The 20,208-nt window shown below is 53.6% G+C and overlaps 1 protein-coding gene across 2 annotated transcripts in view; it reads right to left on the bottom strand.

The window, feature by feature from the left end:
- The window catches only part of RNF19B (ring finger protein 19B), a 28,299-nt gene that overhangs the window by 3,501 nt on the left and 4,590 nt on the right, over positions 1 to 20,208 (bottom strand). For both annotated transcript variants that reach the window (XM_055704033.1, XM_005447430.4), the window contains exons 2-5: positions 8,111 to 8,800; positions 2,986 to 3,191; positions 1,187 to 1,331; positions 578 to 740 (exon numbers count right to left, since the gene is read on the bottom strand). In XM_055704033.1, the coding sequence (XP_055560008.1) occupies positions 578 to 740; positions 1,187 to 1,331; positions 2,986 to 3,191; positions 8,111 to 8,682 (1,086 nt within the window). In that variant the 5' untranslated portion in view covers positions 8,683 to 8,800. The remainder of the gene's footprint in view (positions 1 to 577; positions 741 to 1,186; positions 1,332 to 2,985; positions 3,192 to 8,110; positions 8,801 to 20,208) is intronic.

The following is a 20,208-nucleotide window of genomic DNA, read 5'->3' as shown; positions in this document are numbered from 1 at the left end:
ATTTGTGATTTTACAGCCTTGTCAGCTGCATTCACCCTTAAGGAACCTCATCTTGACCACAGCTCCTCACAGACCAGATCTAGCAGGTGGGTCTGTGTTTAAGAAAAAGCAGCCACTACAAATACAGTGCTGACACGTCATTTCTTCCCTCTCGACACCTCTTTAGCAGCACAGACGCACCACAGCATCACACAGCTGGGGCAGTCAGCATCCAAACACAAGTGACTTATGCAAGCCAAAGTGTGACACTTAGGGCCCAGCCACTGTCCCATAGAGCCCATCATCACAGGATGTGTTAAAAAGGGACCAGGCTTCTCCTTGGGTACTCCTGGCTCACGGCAGAGGCACAAGAGCAACGCAAAATACATTTGAGAGGACTTCAGCCTGAAGGGCTATCAGCCACCACCTTCCCTCTCCCCACACAAAACCCAAAAGATAAGGTTCAGAAGAGACAACGGAATTTTGGTTCTGTGACAAGATCCACCCTTTGTATCAGCTCCAAATTTCTGGCCGGATGCCTCGAGTACAGAGAACGGCCCACACCCCTCAGCCCCAGCCTGCTGCTCTCCACACTCACCTTCCTCCCAACATACACAGGGATGCCGATGACCATAGCAGGAATGGCAATGCCAGCGATGAGGGAAATGCCTACAGGAGCACCAATCAACGTGCCCAGCTGCCAGAGAATCTTCTTTTTACGACTCCATGGCTTTTTGCCCCAGAATGTACAGCCCGAGGGGCTTAATGGAAGGAAAAAAAAAAAAATACTATATTAACACCATAGCAATTCCTACGTGCTCCCGAGAACGCTAATTTCAACTTTCACATGAACAAAACCCAAAACTTGGGAAGCAGGTAGACAGCAGGAAAAAGGCTTCCCTCTTCACCCCCCCATCAAGATTAATTTGCTCATCAAGGTGATTATCACGCTGCCTGTGTTTAACATGGGAAGAGCTCTCAAATGCAGTTGTTACCAGGAGGAGCTTTTGGAGTGGAAGAGCATCCTCGTACGGTCAAGTGGGAGGAAAGTTGATCTCTTTGGATCAGAAAGAAGAAAATTTTTCGGATTGATTAGCGAGGCAGGAGGATGAAAGGCCGACGCACGACGTGACCTCCTCCAAACAGCCTGGGAGGAGCACGTGCTACCCCAGCGGCAGGAAGGCAGGCGTGGCGCTCCCCTCCTCACCTGAGGTAATGCAGATCCGAGATCTCCTTCATGCACAGCCAGCAGAACTCGCAGCCACACACCGCGCAGGTCATGTGGTTACAGCTCCCGTCGTTCATCTTGATGATGTAAGCGCTGCAGCGCGGACACGGCTTGATGTCATCGGCTGCGGGGAGGAAGCATGGCACTGAGTTGGACTTTCTCCTGCGAGTCGTTAGAATCAACGAGGGGGATCTCGTGAGGGATTGAAACCTGCATTTTCTGCACAGGGAGAGCCCCTTTGCTTAGCACAGATGAGGTGGGGACGGTTGCGTCTTTATTGTTGTGTATTACTTATTATCTTCAGAGAGAGAGATCGATGAGACAGATCCCACCAAAAAGCCATTTCCCTGGACAGCAGGGACCTTATCCTAGCCTCAAACGGGATGGTTTCCAGAACGTGCTTAAATGCTGGGAACAAGTCATACCGGCCCTGCGCTAGCCAAGGCAACAGCGTAAGAATGAACCATTACATAAATTGCTCCACTAAGGTGATTCACCGGCCAAAAATGACAGAACAACTGGGAGAAGGCGGCATCAGAAGAACTCTGAAACTGGCCTTCAAAAGCAGCCGAAAGGCAAAGGGGGTCTGCAGCTGCACACGGGGGGTCTGGTCTAGAGGCTGTCCAGTCCCCAGTTTGCTGCTGGCAGAGCAGGATAAGGGTCCTTCATCCCTTCCTTAACTCAAGTGTCATCTGATCGCGTTATGCAATGGCTGTGCGGTGGTTCAGGGCTTTGCTGGCAGCCTCTGCAGCACTCAACAAGATGAAATCCAGCTGCCGGGACCAGCTCGCACCTTATTAATCACTATGTTGAAGCCAGCAAGAACGGGGTGGGGAAAAACCACTGTCTCAAGAATCTTCCTTTCAGTGGCTAAGTGCTAAGCTCTTCCTGGCTGGGATCTCCTTTAAAGGATGAAAAAACCCCTCAAAACCCTCAGAAACTATTTTTTGCTTGCTGGTTTGTACCACAGGCTGTGGCAGGGTCTATGCTGCCCATTATCAGGGCCCTCTAACTGGGGCATGTTGAACCTCAACACACCACTAAGCCACCTCTGAACCATCCACGACAGCTCCATTCCAAGTAATCATATTAACATTTAAACTCCTGACATAGGGGGAAAAGCAGAGTATTTTGTCTGGGGGTAGGGTGGGACTTTATAAAATGGCCTTACTGCCCACTCCCAGAGGCAATACGGTTATTTTTAACAAACACGAACTCAGTAGACACAGCAGCTCCTACCAGGCAGCGTAGGAGTCTGTGGGTTGACATTTTTTCTGGACCTGACATTATTAACACCTAACAGCGCCCGGAGTGAGGCTCCCCACACTCAGTTAGGCATGAATGTTACTCTTCACTACCACAGCAGGCATATTTGAAGCTGCAAGGGTAAAAAGTACCCATTTGTTCAGGGTTTAGAGCAGCAAGAAATGAGAACATCCAAGATCAAAAGAGCCACAAGCCTAGCTGGGGCGGATGAGGGGAGCTGCCGTGACGCAGGATGCAAAGCACACCCTCACCTACCGATCTGCTTTGCGTTCTTGGAGGAGCCTGACAGATTTATTCTAAAACACAAGAAGGGGAAATGACTCCGAGTTTCACAGCTGTTCTCACCCCTGGCTGCTGGAGACCCTCAGCTGTGCCATGCAGCGGGGCTCCCCACAGGGCACCCCCGCCCCGCTGCTTTGATGCGAGCGGGTTTTGCACACAGATGGCTTTTGCTCAGCCTCACAAGCGTAACTGCAGCACTGAGTAACCAAAAAAACCACGTGAATCCATACCCGGCCCAGATTCTTGTCCGTAACTGAGACCCGACGTGTGCTTGGTCCGTACTCGGAGCGTCTGCGCTCTTTGCTGGCGGGCCATGTCACAGGTTTGGTTGGGATGCCATATCTGCTTGCAGTGATAGCAGAACTCCGTCTGGCAGCCGTCCCTCTCGCAGGTCAGCTTGGGGCAGCTGGCGCAGCCATAGGCAATAACCGCATAACTGGAGAAGGAAGCCACCAGGTGAATTAGTAAAAGGCAAAGTTACCAAGCGACAGTCCAGCCAGCCCTTTAATTCAGCTCTGCCCTCCTGCCTCAGCTGCTCTGCTCCGAGCAGCTGATTGAAGAGGTGCTGCAGCAAGCTCGCAGGCTACGCTGAGTACATGCTTTAACCCCCAATGCTGCCCCGCGGGGCCCGTCGGCCAGTGCAGATGGTCAGCACACCTCTCCCAGCTCATTTCTTTCATCTCATTTCTGATCGCTGGCTGTACAGCAGCCTGCACGCTAGACAAATTCCTGCTCTCTCCAGTCCTGTGGCTTGCACTGCAGGGCCTGAAATTAAGTAGTGCTAATTGGGTTACTTGGGGCAGATACCTTTTATACAGACAGCTTACAATATTGAATTTTCTCCTCAATAACTGCTGGCAGTTCTCACTGTCAGTTCCACAGACCAGATTTGTCTTGCCTGACGCACCCAGCTAACAGCTTGCCGTTTCGGCCAGTTCAGGCTCCTAGGACAGGCTCACACTGCTCTTCCCAGGCACCTGCAGCTAAACACACACACCCCAGCTCCTCAGAACAGGCATACGGGTGGATGCTATACAGCCTGGAGGAGTCTAGGAAAGCTGAGGCTGTCCTGGGCACTTCTATCAACTGAATGAGTCTAAAAAAGCAAAAGAGCAGGGGTTTCTGTGGGTAGCTATCTCAAGAAGCAAGCTCTTGTTGATCTCCACAGAATTTCCTTTTTTAAAGGACAGTGAAGAGCAACGCTGCCTTCGGAGTAAGCTTGAGTGAAACCACCTGAATGCGCAAGGGAGGGATGCCAGGTTCAACCAGCTCGCTTCCTCCGACAGCGGCGTGATGCTCCCCGAAGGAAGCGTGCTGCACACACAGAAGCCTAAGCAGCACCACCACGCACCACTATAGGAAAGCTGACTTACAGTCACCTAGGATGAGCTCGTTTCCACTGGCAGGGGCTGAACCGAGCAATTCCAGAAGTGCCTTCCAGTTCTGCGACACCAGTACAGCAAAGGGTATTTTTGTTGCTCATCCTCAGTATTTTTGTTAGCGGTCAAAGGAGAATAACTCCTATTTAAGGTTTTATATTTAGAGCTTGTGTAGCTCAAGTTGTATTGCCTCTTCTCAGAGGCAGCAGCGTGAGAACCGCTGAATGTGTCATACCACAATGATTCATATCCCGTGGGAGTTTGTGCGACTTCATCTGCCAGGGTACGACACAATCACCAAAGAAACAACATCTCCACGCCGAGCACAGGGCTGGGAGGCACGACCATAGGGTGCCCGTGTGCATCAACAGCTGCACGCTCCTGCATGTGAAGCCAGTACTGGAGAAGAGTCACGATACAGACAGCCTGGGGGTTTGGAAGGGACAAACTTGACCCACAGGGACTCCTTGTCTAGGGAAGATCCCACCAAGCATCCTCACCCTGTCACTAATATACAGCCAAGGACCTACCCTCAGAGAAAAAAAAAAAAAAAAAAAAAAAAAAAAGGGCTATCTGACCAGCTGTGTTATGACACATTGCTATTTCAAATCATAACAGTGGGCTAGGAAAACTCAGTGTAAGCAACCCCGTGCTCCAAATTAACCCCTCACTGGAAAGGTAAGGTTTTTCTAAACACTCGAGCAAATCCTACCAGAAATAACAATCATTGCCTTTTATATGTTATTCCTAGAGAAATGACAAACGTCACAAACAAGCCCACAGCTGTAGGGAAACAAACTACACGGCTGTTTGTTAGGGAAAGAAATAACACACCTCCACATTCAAGGTCAGCTAGAAAGAGGCTCTTGAAGCAACGTGCCCAAGATTAGCCACAGCAGGATGCGGGCGGCCAACGCGTGCCCTCTCCACACCTGACCTCTGGCACATCGCTGCCTTCAACTGCCACTTCCAGGCTCAACCCCAGCAGCCAAAAAGGGAAACTGACTTGTCCCCACACAGCGATGACAGCAACCGTCTTCCCAAGATCCCAGGAATCGCACAACTCCGCTTCCAGCCCACTCCTTGGATGGCCACGAGTTGCCTCCGTCCCTCCTCCTGCTGCTCTGTGGGAGCCTGAGCCTCACCGGTTGCCTCCAGCCTCATTCACCGAGCTCAGCCCACACAGCTCCGTTTCTTTAAAGATTCTGTTATTCTCCCAAGCTCCTAGGAGAGATGTAGTGTGACAAACACTAGACAGCGATACCACCTGATTGTAGCACGGAAACAAATAAAAAAGCTGCAAACATAGAAAACGATTTGTATTGCGACTGATGGCGCATCAATTGACCAGCGCTTCCATGGCAACATGCACCGGTGTCATGTTGGTCCTCCTCCTCCCCAGCAGCACAGCCAGGCTCTTTCATTTACAAAGACTGCGGTAGGCGTGGAAGGCATAGGATGCTGTGTGCCACATGCCTGGGGTTTTGTCCATCATGGCCCAGCAGCCCCTGGATGTCATCACCTTGGCCGTAGGTGACACCCCGTGCCACGCATCGCTGTGCCCCCTGTCCTACTCTCCCGCTCTGGCTCCGTACACCGCCACTACTACAGTGGGAAAGCCCGTTGTAAATAATTCATACTGTGACTTTACATAAGCACAGCGACACAAGCTCGCTGGGAAGAATGAATAGGGTGATTAATTCCTCTCCCTGCCCGAGGGCTGATTCCAGCAGCCTTTGTTTGAGCACTACAGACACACCAGCAGCACTGCTCCACCAGAGATGCCCGGTCTCCAGCAGCCCCAGGGGTTGCTTCTTGCTTCTGCTGGGCAGCTCAGAGGATGCCCGAGCACATCGCCTGGCTCACGCTGCTAACCAGGCAGGAGGGTTTTGCTAGCACGAAGAGCTGTGCATTGCACCAGTCTGCCCAAACCCCCCTCAAGCAACAGTCAGAACAGACTCAGGCTGGGTTACTGTCAAAGAGTCAACAACCTCTGGGCTGTGCTGGGGCCTCCTCCTTCCAACCAGACAGCCTGGGCGATGTCTGTTGCATTTACACCTTATCCTGGGCACAGATAAATATCATAGCAGCCAAAAAGCTGAGACTCAGTAAGCAGGAACCGGATTTTCTCTAGCCGGTTAGCACTGACAACAGGGGCATTCCCTCTGGTATTGCTCTTCGAGCTGCATAACCTGCTCTATCTCCCTGATCTTATCCCCAGCACTACTGAAATATCAAGATCTAGCAGTTAATTTTGCTTTGAAAAGGTGCAAAGCTGTTGTTCGCAATTAACGTCGCCTTCTGAAGAAACAAGCCCTTATCCAGAGGTGAAATGGGTAACCTGAGCCAGGTTAACCGATTTGCATAGGAAGGCTATTACAATGCTCTGATTAAATCTTCACAACCCTCCCACCAGGCTTTCCATTCTGACTACTAGGTCAGACTTTCCTTTCATGTTCTTGCTACCCACAATCGCAATCCAAGCCGAGTTCTAGCTAAACTTCGTAGCACTTCTCTAAGTTTCCCGAACAAAGCCCTTTTCCAGGCAGCTTTGGCTCATGCTCAAACAGAAACCTAACAGAGTTCATTTGAAAGAAAAGAGAAGAGAAAATGAAAGCAACACACACATAACTATAAAGTCATCAGGCTTGGCTGACTTCTGGACAGACATTTCCTCACTTAGGCAATGGATGAGTCAACATCACTCCTCTGTGCCATGCATACACATCCTCACTGGGAAAAAGTGACCATTTTCGGGTCCTTCGTCCCTACCGTGGAAGCTGCAGGGTGTCCCTGTGCACTGTCCCCACGCTCGCAGCAATACCCGCAGCCGGGAAACTCCACGCTTCCCATTTGTGTGGGAAAAAAAAGCTTTAAATTAGGGAAATGATGGCTCAGCTAAAACCCCCTTCAAGTCCTATCACTCATACCCGATTTGCCTGTATTTCCACAGTCCCCAAGGTCAAATCCTGATGCTCTAGCAAGGCAGCAGAGACAGAGTGTCATTTTGGTGCCCATGTACTGTGCTGAAGAGACTGCTGACAAGCAAGCAAAGAACACCTGCAATGAGGGCTCTTCATGGCACTCGGCAGGACCAGAAGTGTCTATCAGCAGCAGCACCCCACTAGGGGTGAGCCACCCTTCCCTGCGCTGTCCTGGGATGGGCAGCACCCCAGCAGGACAGCGGGTCCCAGGACCATCCCAGCTGGGATGCCATACCCAGAACCTGCTGGGGAAAGGCAGTATCCCCCTGGGACAGTGGGTCCCACCTCACCCAGCTGTCCCAGGACCTGCTGGGGATGAGCAGCACTCCACCAGGGTGTGGGCTGCCCTTCCCCAAACAGTCCCAGGACGGATGGATGGGGCAGCACCTTATGGGGACAGCAGGTCCCCCCTCCCCAGGCTGTCTCAGTATGGAGGGGGCAGCACCCTATGGGGACAGAGAGCTCCCCCTCCCCCGGCTGTCCCAGGATGGGGGACAACACCCTATGGGGACAACACCCTATGGGGACAGAGAGCTCCCCCTCCCCAGGCTGTCCCAGAATGGGGGGCAGCACCCTATGGGGACAGCACCCTATGGGACAGAGGGTCCCCCCTCCCCCGGCTGTCCCAGGATGGGGGGCAGCACCCTATGGGGACAGCACCCTATGGGACAGAGGGTCCCCCCTCCCCCAGCTGTCCCAGGACGGGGGACAGCAGGTCCCCCCTCCCCAGACTGTCTCAGTATGGAGAGGGCAGCACCCTATGGGGACAGAGGGCTCCCCCTCCCCAGGCTGTCCCAGGATGGGGGGGGGGCAGCACCCTATGGGGTCAGAGAGCTCCCCCTCCCCAAGCTGTCCCAGGATAGTGGGGCAGCACCCTACGGGGACAGCAGCACTCCCCAGGCTGTCCCAGGACGGGGGGCAGCACCCTATGGGACAGAGGGTCCCCCCTCCCCCGGCTGTCCCAGGATGGGGGGCAGCACCCCCGGACTCACCCGCAGTCGGGGGCCGGGCACCAGCGGCAGTCGGGGTCTGCGGCCAGGCAGCGGCGCAGCATGAACTCCTCGTACTTGGCCACCAGGTGCGGGGAGTCGCGGAGCAGGCGGCGGATGTCGGCGGGGTTGAGGCGCTCGCTGCACTCGGGGCAGCAGATGTTGACGCGGGACTCGGTGATCTCGATGCGCAGGTACTGCCGCAGGCAGGCCCCGCACGACCGGTGCGGACACGACAGCAGCCGCGGGGCGTTCTCCGCCGGCTGCCGCACCAGGCACAGCGGGCACTCCAGCTCCTCTTCGCCGCCGCCCTCCGGGACCACCGGGGCTTCCTCGGGGGGCGGCGGCGGGGGCGGCGGCGGCGGTGGGGCCGGCGGGGCAGCGGGGGGCGGCGGCGGGGCGGCGGGGGGCGGCTCGGCCTTGGTGCGGCGGCGGCCGCCGGCGGCAGAGGCGGCGGCGGCGGAGAAGACGCTCTGGAAGGAGAGGCGGCGGCGGCGGCCGGGCTTCGGGCACTTGGCGGCGGCCGAGTGGATGGAGGAGGAGCGCGGCGACTCAGAGTCCCGCTCAGAGCCCATGGCGGCGGCCGGGCAGCGGTGTCCGCCGGCGGTGGGAGTCCGGGTGTGGCGGCGGCGCCAGGCGAGGGTCGTTCCGCAGGACGAGGGGCAGCTCCGGGCGCAGCGTCCCACCGCCCCGCTGCAACGACAGCGGCGCCGGAGCTGAGTGAGTGCGGCACCGCGCCCGCCCCGCCCACTGCGCAGCCGCCCCGCCCCGCCCCGCCCCGCCCCGCCCCGCCCCGCCCCGCCCCGCCCCGGGCGCGGCCGTCCGCGCCGCCATTTTGGTTGCGGGCAGCGCCCATGGGGAGGCCCAAGGCCCGAGGCCCGCGGCGTAGCGGCGCCGGTTGCCCGCCCGCCCCAGCGGCTCCCCTCGGCATCCAGCCGCCCGTCCTGGGTGCTGGCGGGGCCCCGTGGCCTGGAGCACCACTACCTGGCCTGGCGTGGGCCACGGCGGCCTGCAGGCCTCACCCAGCCCCAGGCATCCCCCGACCCAGGTGGGTGTGAGGGAGCCGGGGGATGAGTGTGGGGTGTTCCCTGGGGCGGTTCGCTTTGTAACGTGTCTCTTGTTGGAGAAGGGGAGTCTGTAACCGCAGGAGTCCCCTCTAAATCTAAATCCATTCATCCCACCAAGGGACCTTGTTCCTCTGTGATATTTGTGAAGCGTCGAGTGGAGATTTACCGACTGAGGAACTCTTCCTAACTGCAGGGTTTAGCCTCTCGTGCAGAGACACTGAAACAACAACCCACATCATGTAAAAGCCTCTGTTTCCTTCCAGGGTTCCCCCGTGCCCATGGGGGCTGCCAAGCTCGCCTCCTGTTCAAAGGCAGATCAGCTAATGGGAAGGACGCTGCCTCTTATTATGCAGGGGAGGCGAAGCAGAAAGATCTGCTGTGGCTCTGGAGTGCGTGTTAAATTGGCACAGAAGGGGCTGCTTTCCCTGTAGACTGTCAGCTCCTGACTGGACAGACTGTAGTTATTCATGTGACAAGTGTGGCTTCATCACTGCCTTCCAGCCATCATCATTCCTGAAACCATTCCTCTCAGCAAAGCCTATTTGCATAGTTATTACCAGGCTCCTTCCTGGCTGCAGAGGCCCTGTTCGGTACCTCTGGGATGGAGAATGGGATTTAGCGAACCGAACCCAGGCTGACAGTCAGAAGCACCTGCATTTCAGTGCTTGCGCTGCCTGACTTGCTGTAGGCAAAGACCCCGTGCCTGTCTATACAGCAGCGATAATGATGCCGCTTCCCTGTTTGATGGATGGATGAATGAAGGCACAGAGGGAGTGAATCACCTGCACAAAAGCATACAAATGAAGCTTCCGCCTCTCCTAATACCCTTCAGCTCTCTTGTTACCTTCCTTGTGCTTTTCTTCATTAATTCTGTGCCTGCCATATACCCTCACTTAGTGCTTATCTTGAGATACCTGCTGCACCCAAGTCCTTCCCTAGAGCTTATATTTCCCAGATATTTTCCAGCTATCCCTCATCTCAGCTGCGCTCTGGCATTCCTGCCACAATACAAATGGCTTTGGCCCAGCTGGCAGTTTTGGACCACACTTAGGATTGGCCTTGGAGTGTTAAATTCCTGCCTGGGATATCAAGAACCCTGTTATTAGCAAGCTAATTTAGCAAGGGAGCCAAACATTTCTCCTCCAAGAGAGGCAGGGGTGCTACAAGGGTGTCTGTGGAGCGTGTTGCCCCTGAGCAGTGTGAGCTGCTGAGCTCCGGTCCCTGGCAGGTAATGGGCAGGCATGAAGAAGCTTAGCATTTTTCTGACAGTTGTGATGTGGCGCTCCTGGAGTGACAGGATCCTCTCCCTATTTCAGTGGTGGGAAAAGAAGGCCAGAGAAAGGGAGGAGGGATGTTGCACTGGTGTAAAACAAGATTATATTGAAATTTGCCATTCCTGTCTGAGATGAGCCAGGTATGAGGCATCTCTAAATGGCTGTCGCTACCCATCTGTAGCAGAGACTGTCTTGGTTTGATGATTTCACTAGAAAAATCACACTCCTGACTGAAATAGAGAAACCTGAACAGGACTCGTGTGTGGGACGGATCTCCCAGACAGCGCTCTGACAGCTCAGCCCTACGTCCTTTGCAGCGCAAGAGCACAGACTGTAACTAATTGTGGGAAGGTTTCATCTCAAAAGCTAATGTGAGACAGGCCTGAATTACCAGTAGTGCAGACACAAACAGAGAGACAGAGAGCAAAACCATCTGGAGTCCCTGGGAAAGGCATCAGCTCGCGATGCGCTGATGGGGCAGAAATGACTCTTCATTCCTTCATATGAGGAATGCGACAAACAGGGCTGGGGGAGGCCAGGGTAAATCCAAGGGACTCGTGCTGCCATCAGAGTCATCTCCCCTGCTCCCGAGCTGCACAGACCTCTTGCCAAGTCTTTGTATGTTTGAGGGAATTCGGTGCTTTTACAGAGCTCAGAGATACAGACTTCTAACTGTCCTGACCTTGCTGTGGTCCAGACATACCATCTACTTGAAAACAAGTTCTCTCCATGGCTGAGGTGTTTCTTCGTGGCAAGTTTCCGTAGCCCTTGCCAGGAGCAGAGGCTCCCGTTCAGCATGTTCCTGACTAGGGAGCAGTTTGAACCTGGTAGTTTGTTTTGATTCAAATTGAAAAAAGAGACCAACCCAGCCAGGAGCTGGGGCTGGGAAGGAGAGGGCACAGAAGCAGGCTGCCAGGGAGGGGAGGAAAGAAGCTGATTGGAAAGTCACCGGATTGGGAATGAGATCAGCTCAGCCCCTCCCTAGGGCTGCAGGGAAATGGTCACCAGTTTGACCGTTTGTTTAACTGAGGGATATTTGAAAAGATAAATAAAAATTAAAATAAAATAGAAGGGAGGGGTGGGGCGAGGTGGGCGGGATTCAAATGCTTCAGTGAACCGCTTCACAAATTCCAGCTCCAATAGGCAAATTTGCTCTTGCTTACACTGGCAGAAAGCTAGAAGACTGCTGACTTCCAACCCCGCTGCTTAAATCAGGGCAGGATTTGGCACAGGCGACTTTTAAAGCCACCTGAACACGCTGTATCTCCCAGGAAAGCTTCCAGCAGCAGTGCAGGGCGTGCTTTGTCCAGGCACCAGCTGGAGCCAACCTGCACTGCCCAGTGCCGTTCCCAGTCTGGATGGACCAGCTAGGGAGGCTGGTCTGGGCTGAACCCACTTTTGAGAGGCACAATACTGCTTTCCAAAGAAATAGCCCAGCCACCCACACCCCAAAACCCCCTGCAAAGCAGAGTGACAGCTCTGTCACTGGCATAAAGGAGGAAGATGCCTCTGGTGATGTAATGAAAATTCCCCTTCGTAATTCAGAGAGTGAAAGCAGAGGCTGGCTGCGGGGAAGGGATTGCGAAACTCGGCTCTCAGACTGGGAGGATTTGCATGGAGGGACTGGTGTGTGCCATGGCTGGGAATATTGCTGCGGTGGGGTGCTGGCGGGCAGGCCCACTGGCTTTGGTTTGCAGCCGATAAATTAGAAACTCCAGCTCCTGCCACGTCCCCTTTGCTCACCACCCCCTTTCCTGGTTAGCCAGATGTCACAGGTATGGTAATAACTGCCTGTTGCTCTCACCCCTGGCCTGCAGGACACAGGGGGATGTTGAAACGGCTATTTTGGGACACGGAAAGATTCAGTCTGCCTGAAACCTCCAGGTCATTCTGACCCTGAGGTGTGAACCGCTCCCTGGAAGAGACTTTTCTCTAGAAGTGCGTGGGTCTTCTTGGGGTTTCTCCCTCTTTAACCAGGAAGGGATGGGTGCTTATTTGTGGGTGACAGGCTGTGTTGCGGAGCAGATTGAGTTTAGAGAAAATCCAGCTCATGTTACTTCTTTGTGAAATAGCCACAGACGTGATGAAATGGGGGAAGGAGGGGAACAGCTTTATACCGGGAATTCTTCCTTATTGCCAGACAGGGGCACTCTGGAATGACTCAGCTCTGGCCACGCTGGGCAGGTTGAGACCTTTGGCCCTGCTCAGGTGGGATAGCCAGGGCTGTCAAAGGGATCCAGAGGCGTCAGGATTCACCAGTGCCAAGATGCAGGTTACAGCTCTAAGGGTCTCTCTCCTGTGGACCCACCACAGGGCACAGCCAAGCGCATGCTGTGACACTTTGCAGACAAACCTGAGAGGCTGCTGTACTCGCAGATCTAGATGAAGACGAGAGGGACAGACAAATCCAAGTGGCACAAAGGTAGTTTTAAACCTCTCAGAGGTGCAGTGTGGGCTCTCATCCCAGCTCCCTGCCCTGAAGAGTCGTGCCAGGAGCATGTGGGCTTCCCTCAGTCCTCTTGGGGCCCCTTGGTGTGCAGAGCAGGGATGGCAGTCTTGGTCTGTTGGAGGGCTTTGACGAAGCGTAACTCTGAGAGCTTTGAGATCGGTAGCGAGGGATGCTTTGCATTCACGAGGTAGCAGCTGTGTATTCAAGAACTGAAGCTCATTGGGGTCATTTTCTGCCAGGGCCCTGGGGAAACACTGGTTTGTAATGACATGCACTCTGATCATTTCTCAGATGGAGATGTCATTAACGGCCATTTATGTCTCTCCAGGGAAGACACCAGTGGCTGGGGAGGGCTCTCCCCAGTGTGCAAATCTGCACACACTTTCTGGGTTGATCTAGTTAGTTCATGTTCTGTTTGCCTCTCGTGGTCCCCTGAGATGTGTTCAGGAAAGGAAGAGATGATTCTGCTTGACTCTTTTTCTCTGCTAGACTTAACAAGGATTGACATTCTTTTAAATGAAGAGGAAAAGGCAGGAGATGCGAACCCTAGGATCACAAATTCAAGGCTCTTCCAAGAGGATTTGTTCTGGTTTAGTCTGTGGTTACACCTCCTCTCCCCATCCCACTCTGCTCCCTCCTAACACCCACACGCACAGCACAGCAATCTTCCACTCCCTGCTGTGACTTTCCGGGGAAGATGCTGTCATGTGAAATACTGGGAGAGAGTTACCACATGGTAACTCTGAAAGCGTCGCACGTCCCTTGCAGAACAGGCCTGCAAACAGAGGAATGCTGTGCTTCCCCTCCTCAAAATCCTGAATACTCTCAGGGATGGAGGTGGGGGTAGCAGGGAATCGTCTTGTAAGCTTGGGAGCCGCCTACACACATGGCAAGTCTTGTCAGCAGCTGATAAAAGAGGTGGGAGGTGGGGAAATTTTGAGGGGGAAGAACTTGGAGGCTTGCATGCCCATGTAGCTCACCATTCTGTCTCCTCCAGGGCTCAGCCAGCCAGGATGGCCACGGGGTTAGCCCTGTCACTGAGATGTGCATCGAAAGGAGACCCCGAACAGGGACTCGGAGATAACCACTGTCTACTTCAGCAATGACGTAAAGGTAAGGAGCATTAAGCAATTACTTTTAATAGTAATCTGACATGCTTTTCCCTTCTACAAAAGAAGCATTTCCTTCTGTAATAAAAGCACAGGCTGTTCTGATTTCTTTGTACACCTGCTGTCCCGCACACTCATTGTATGGCTTTGGGGACAGAAATAACAATGATCCTTGCTCTTGATTCACTTTTACTGGTGACCTGCTATCCTTAATGACAGGGGATTTGTAACTGAGAAGGTTTAGCACAGTAGGGTGCTGCCATCAGGAAAGTGTTGGTCTGATCCCTACAGTACGAGAAAGCAGCCAGACTCCCTCCTCACCCGAGCTGTTAAACAGACAATTATGTGTTTGCTGTTGGCATAAACACAGGCAAATTAGTCACTGGAGAAAACCCCAGTGCCTGTGACAGCTGGTTGTGGCTAGAAGAAGGTGGGGGTGACAAACACCTCTGCCAGCTGCAGGCAGCTCCCTGTCCTGGCCACACTGTGCTGGGGTGGCCAGGCACTCAGTGGGGAGAGCCAGGTCCCACCAGCAAGAGGCATGGAGATGGCATGGCAGGGCAGGAACCTAGCACTGGCTCTGGAGGCTCTCCTGTCTCCCTGATGACAGCTGGTTTTTGGGATGCTCAGCATCTTGCAGGACGTGAGCAAACGTGGCCGCAACAGAGGCAGCAAGGATCAAGGTGAAATCTTCAGGAGGACCATTTGTGGAGGACCGAGGAAGGGTTTGTTCTGCCCTCAAGAGAGCAGATGCAGAGAAGCTAGAGCACTGGCACGGGGCTCGATTTCTGCAAGGAGAACAGAGTGAGGCACTGGCCTGGTTTCCAGGAAAGGGAACAGTGTGTCACAGAGGAGGCACTGAAAAGACCTGAGGCTTCTGCCTCAGCTTTCTGTCTTACTCCTGCAGACACGTGGCTGCTTGGGAGTTCAAAAGGCTGAACTGGAGGCTGTCCTGCAGCTGGCGCAGGACAGGAAGCTGTGGGCTTCTCCTGCAGAGCCGTTGCTGGCGCAGAGACCACAAACAGTGTCCCTGTCTCTGTTGAGGATCCCTGCATGGTTCAGCATCTTTCTCCCTACAGCACTGACCTTTGCGGTGGGAGTGTGGGAACCGGAGCTGGATGGGAAGGCTTGGTACAAGGCATTAGTTCTAGTGCCCAGGCCCCCAGAGAGGCACTGGCAGCCCTTCAGCAGCATCTCAAAACCTCGCAGCATCTCTGACATCCTTTCCAGCTGGTGCCTCCTACAAACACAGGTAGGGCTGGGCACACCACATGTTTCCTCCACCCGACCCACCCATTTCCTATTTTCTGCAGACATGACAACTAGTGAGTTAATCCTGCAGGCCATAAACTAAGCTGTATTAGCAGACACCATCTGTCCTTTTTCATTTGCTGATGCACGACCTATTTTGCTGTGTAGTGGAGCAGGCGCTGCAGTTTCGGGGCTTGCCTGTTTCAGTGTCCCTGTTGCCAGGCTATAATCCACTGCTCGCAGTGACCTGCTAATGGGAGAAGGCTCCAGTGAATTGAGTACCAGAGGGACCTGCCTGTTGTGGGCAAGTGGTGGCTGAAGCCTGTCCCTATGGCTGCTTGGCCTCAAAGGAGGTTTGAGCCTTGATCCCACAAAGCACCAGTTAACAACTGGGAAGAGAAAAGTCTCAGCAGAACTTTCAAGGACAAGAGCGTCACTGGACACGGTGAAATAAGACCCCTTTAGAGCTGCCACCCAACCCTCACAGCCCTGCGCTGGAGCTGGGGACAGTATAAGCTAAATAAGAAAAGTCCTTTCAGGACTGTTTTCATCTTGGCAGGGGAAGAGACATATCCACACTCCCTCAGTCTCTCACAGAGAGATCTGAACATCTCAGGTCACTTCAGGACCAGTTGGGAGAATATTAGCATGGAGCTCAAACCCTACCATCTGCTCCTGAGGACACAGATGTGGTATTTCTTTCTCCTGAGTAACAACTCTGCACTTCTTTGTCTCAGAGGCAAAGTTTCCAAAACACATACCACCTCAGCACCTCCAGAAGTGCTGTAACACAGAGATTGCTCTCATACCAAAGTGGGGTTCATGGGAACAGGCCATGTGGTTGCTCTGGCCTGGGGTAATTCCTGTGCTTTACAGAAACTGAGCAATGGGAATCACAACAAGACGGGGAAAGACAGGAAGAGAATTCTTTCTTTATCCCTCTAGGGGGATCTAGTCATGTCTTGGAGCGGTCTGCTGACCCTTGTCTGGGTACAGAAGTACAGACATTATTAAAGGCCATAAAACCATCAGGATATTTCCAAACCAGTTATCATATTTCACTTAACCAACTTGCAAAGTAATTCCAAAGGTTAGCCCCTTGCTGCATGAAGCCACATTTCCTCCTGAATTTGCCAACTTTTTATTTAACTCAGAGCTGGTGGCAGAAATTTTCCCTGAGCTCTGAAATAAAAAACAAGGAAATTCTGTCATGTGCCGTTAGGAGGGAGGGAGGGAGCTGAGCACAGGGAGCTTGGTGCTAACACACTCATCTGTTATTTCAGAACCAGGGCGGCCGCTGCTCACCGACCTGTGCCTGGGGTCCCAAAAGCAGCTGCGGAGTTTTCAGCTTCCTGCCTCATCACACAACAAAAGTGGAAGAGATAGTGAAGGGAGTTACTCAGACTGACCTTGGCATTAGCCAGACAACTTCTTCCTGAGTTAGCTCAGTTGTGCCATTTGGGCTTTCCAAGGAACTCATCCTGCTGGGGTAGGATGTGGCCTGAATCCACCCACTTCTGTGCCATCAGTATCCTCTGAGTAGCCAACACTGGCTGCTGCAAGGACAGGGCAAGTAAGCTGGCGTGGAGTTGTTTCCCTTTCGTGCTAGTTTGGCTATTTTCTCTTAGAAATTGGCTTAAGCTCCGAACCCCAGGGTTTCCTACCCTACTGCAACTAAAATCAGTGGTAACTTCTGCACAGCCTCACTGCCTATAGAGATGCTTGACCCCTTTGCAAATCTTGCTAAGCTTTGGACACCCACAGCTTCCAGTACCAATAAACCCTGCTGTCTCCTTCCCGTCTTCGCTAAGCTTTGCCCGGTGTTCCCTTGTCCATGCTGTTGGACACTCACTTGGCCTCTCCATCGGATGTGACAAGAAACGAGTTTCCTGCAAGATGCTGTGATGTCCCTACCACTCTCCTGCGAGGTGTGATCGCCACCCTGCACTGTGGGGAGAGGGGACGGTAGCTGGTGTCAGGGTCTCTGTGCTAGGAACAAGGCTTACTTGCAGACAGCTTGGGGTATAAATCCCCACAGCAGGACTGGTCCCAGCATTTCTTATTTCTTTCTTTGTGCTTTAGGAAGAGAATTGACTCAAGAATTGTATTGATCTGAGGCAAGAAACAAACATCCGCCCCTTCACAGGCCACAACCACGGGCCTCTCCTGTGCATTGTGTGAGGAGTGGAGCAGGGAAGGCCAGTGCTTCGCCAAGACTAGAACGTACCCAGATCTAACTACTGTCAGGAGGTGGGAAGAGGAAGAAACAGCCCATGCAGCCAGCCCTGGAAAGGGCGGTTCCTGCTAAGAACTGGCTAGGGAACATTCCCATTTTCATAACTAGCAACAGCTGTCAAAAGGGGAAAGAGGAGTGATTCTGCACCCTGCCAGCAGCACCTCCCGTCTGCAGCCGGGATGGGAGAGCAGCAGAGTACTCCCAGCACAGCCCTCTGGCCCTGCAGCAAGGAAAACGTGTGTCATTTTCCAGAGGGCTGAGCCAGCACTAACCAGGTGGGAAACATATGAGTGTCTCACTTTGAAAATCAGCTTGGTCAGGGTTCCCTTGTCTCAGATGAGATATTTCCCCAGCCTGACCCTTGGTGGCCAAGCCCCTGCCCTCAGCCTTGTTCAGCCCAGGGCTGCTCCCCCAGCGCTCTGTTCTCTCTGCAGCAGAACAAGGTTGGCAAGGGGAGAGGGGAGCTGTAGTTCGGTGTGTCCTTCTTTCATGGGCCAGCATGGAAAGGTAAATGGAGTTTGTTCTGCTGGGGTTTGCCACTGACCCACCCCTTCCTTCCCTCGACCTAATGCCATGACCACAAGCCCATTCCCTCTACCTTCTCTTCAAGCAGAGCCCACCTTTACCACAGCCAGGAAATTCCGCTTCTCCCTCCCTCCTGTCCTGCATCCCTTCACCACCGTGAGAAACCCCCTGCCCTCTCTGGGGCTGATGCTGCCTGTGAGCTGCCTTAGCCAGTCATTAAGCAAACTACCCCCTGTGCTGTCTGAGGAGGCTGGACTGTGCACAGCAGAAAATTGAGTGGGAGGTTTCTGGGGCAATCAGCATCCACCGAGACCTCAAATGCTTCTCCGAACTCAGGCCCTGCTCCTCTTGCTCCATAGCATTCTTCTAACAGGGAGGCAGCAGCTATGACCGTCTCTGCCCTCTCTGATCCTGGCTGCCATCCCAGGTCCCCTGAGCACCAGAGAAAGTCCAGTGCCTGCCACTGAAACAGCAGTATGTGCCAAGTGCCTCCCAGCTGTCTCGAGAGTTACAGGATCCCTTCCCAGCGTAAGCCCTGCACTCTCTCAGGGGGCAACTGTTGGCAATAACAGCCCTATTTAAACAAAGCTGAGACAGCCTGACTTTACATGGCCCCCCTCTGCCTTTCCCTGCTCCCCTGCCACCAGGCATATTTGGGGAAAAGCCTCTCAAGGCAGCACTGACTCCTGCGCTTCCCACTGTACGTGCAGCTCAGCCACAGCAGCATGCTGCGGTTCACGTAGCTCTGGGTCCTGCTCCAGCTATTCCCACCCACTTTCTGTGGATCTCCTGCAGGATTCACAACCCAGCACCCAGGGGTACTGCCCATCCCCAGACACATAGGAACAGTGCTCTCAGCATGGGATGAGCACCAAAATTGCAGCTGGAGAACCTGGCAGTGGACGTGGAGCAGAGCCCTGTCCCTGGGCTGAGGACCAAGAATGCCTCTTTCCCATCCAACAAGCCAGGGCTTTGAGCCCTGCCAAACCCCAGTGTTTGTTCCTGTGTTTGGCGAGCAAGAGATGGCAACAAAAGCATGTGCAAGGCAGAAAGAGGAGTTCCAGTGAAGGAGGGAAGTGGGTTTCTCTTGGGTCTCTGTGACCTTTTCTGGTTTGGAAATAAGAGAGATGTGCAGAGATGCTAACAATACACAGCAAGGGTGTTTCAACTGCCCCAGCAGCAGAACAAACCCCGTGGCCTCCTTTGGTCAGAGGAAACTGGGGCCCAGAACCACAGCCCAGTCTTTGGCTGCTGAGACGGAACCAGTGGAAATCCAGCTCCAGGGAGTCGGTGCCTTTGCCTGTTTGCAAGGAAAATTTATTTGCAGCCATGGAGCCTTACTATGCGCACTGTCTCTTCCAGCCCTGCTTCTCTGGGATACAGGTCCTGCTGTGTGATGGGAACAGTTTTTCTTCTGCTGACAGCAGCTGAGCCAAGTTCTCCTGGAGCCCATGGACTGGGAGTTATATCAGCTATGCCCTTGGCCGTGAGGATCCCATTGACTCTGTCCTCACCGCCCTCCTCTGAGAAGCAAGCACAGAGAATGAGCTGTTTGGGCAGAGCCATGAGAGGGGCTAAGACCAAAGAGAGTGAAACAGCTCCAGCAGTTTCTCCATGTACTTCTAGCCCTTCTTGCTTAACCTCAGAGAGAAAAAGCAATGCTAGCAGTAGGAAAGAAAAGGGGCAGGGTTGCACAGGTAGTTCAGGAATGCACCGAAAGTCCCCCAGAGCTGAGTTAAGACCAGGTTTATAGCAAAGATAGAAATGTTGATTTGGCCAAAGGGTAGTATTTCCTTTGGGAACCAGACAACTATTGATTACACAAGTACCCTCAGCTATTAAACAAATAGCTACCTCAGCAGAAGGAAATTCCAGCCTGGGTTTAGTAAGAGGATAGAGGGGACTCCAGGGTGGCCCAGGCAGCGGTGGGAACACACCAACCCACTCTCCTTGACTCAGCTGCTGTGCTGCCTTCCCTGCCTGCGCTTAATGGTACCAGATAAGGAGTGAAAACAAACACAGGGTAGGCGCCTGTGAGTGCCTGTGTGCATCCCTGCCAAAGGAACAGGAAAACATTCACTGCAGTGGAGTCATGGCCAAGACAGACTGTGGAATAGGAAGGATTAAAATGTCTTACAGGACCTGGCTCAGCTTCCAGGGCCCTCTCTGGACACTGGCACAAGGGCAGCT

Source organism: Falco cherrug, chromosome 3, assembly GCF_023634085.1.
Source record: "Falco cherrug isolate bFalChe1 chromosome 3, bFalChe1.pri, whole genome shotgun sequence".
NCBI classification, from domain to species: Eukaryota; Metazoa; Chordata; class Aves; order Falconiformes; family Falconidae; genus Falco; species Falco cherrug.
Note: the sequence above shows the minus strand (reverse complement) of the source record. Positions and strands in the feature narration are given on the sequence as shown.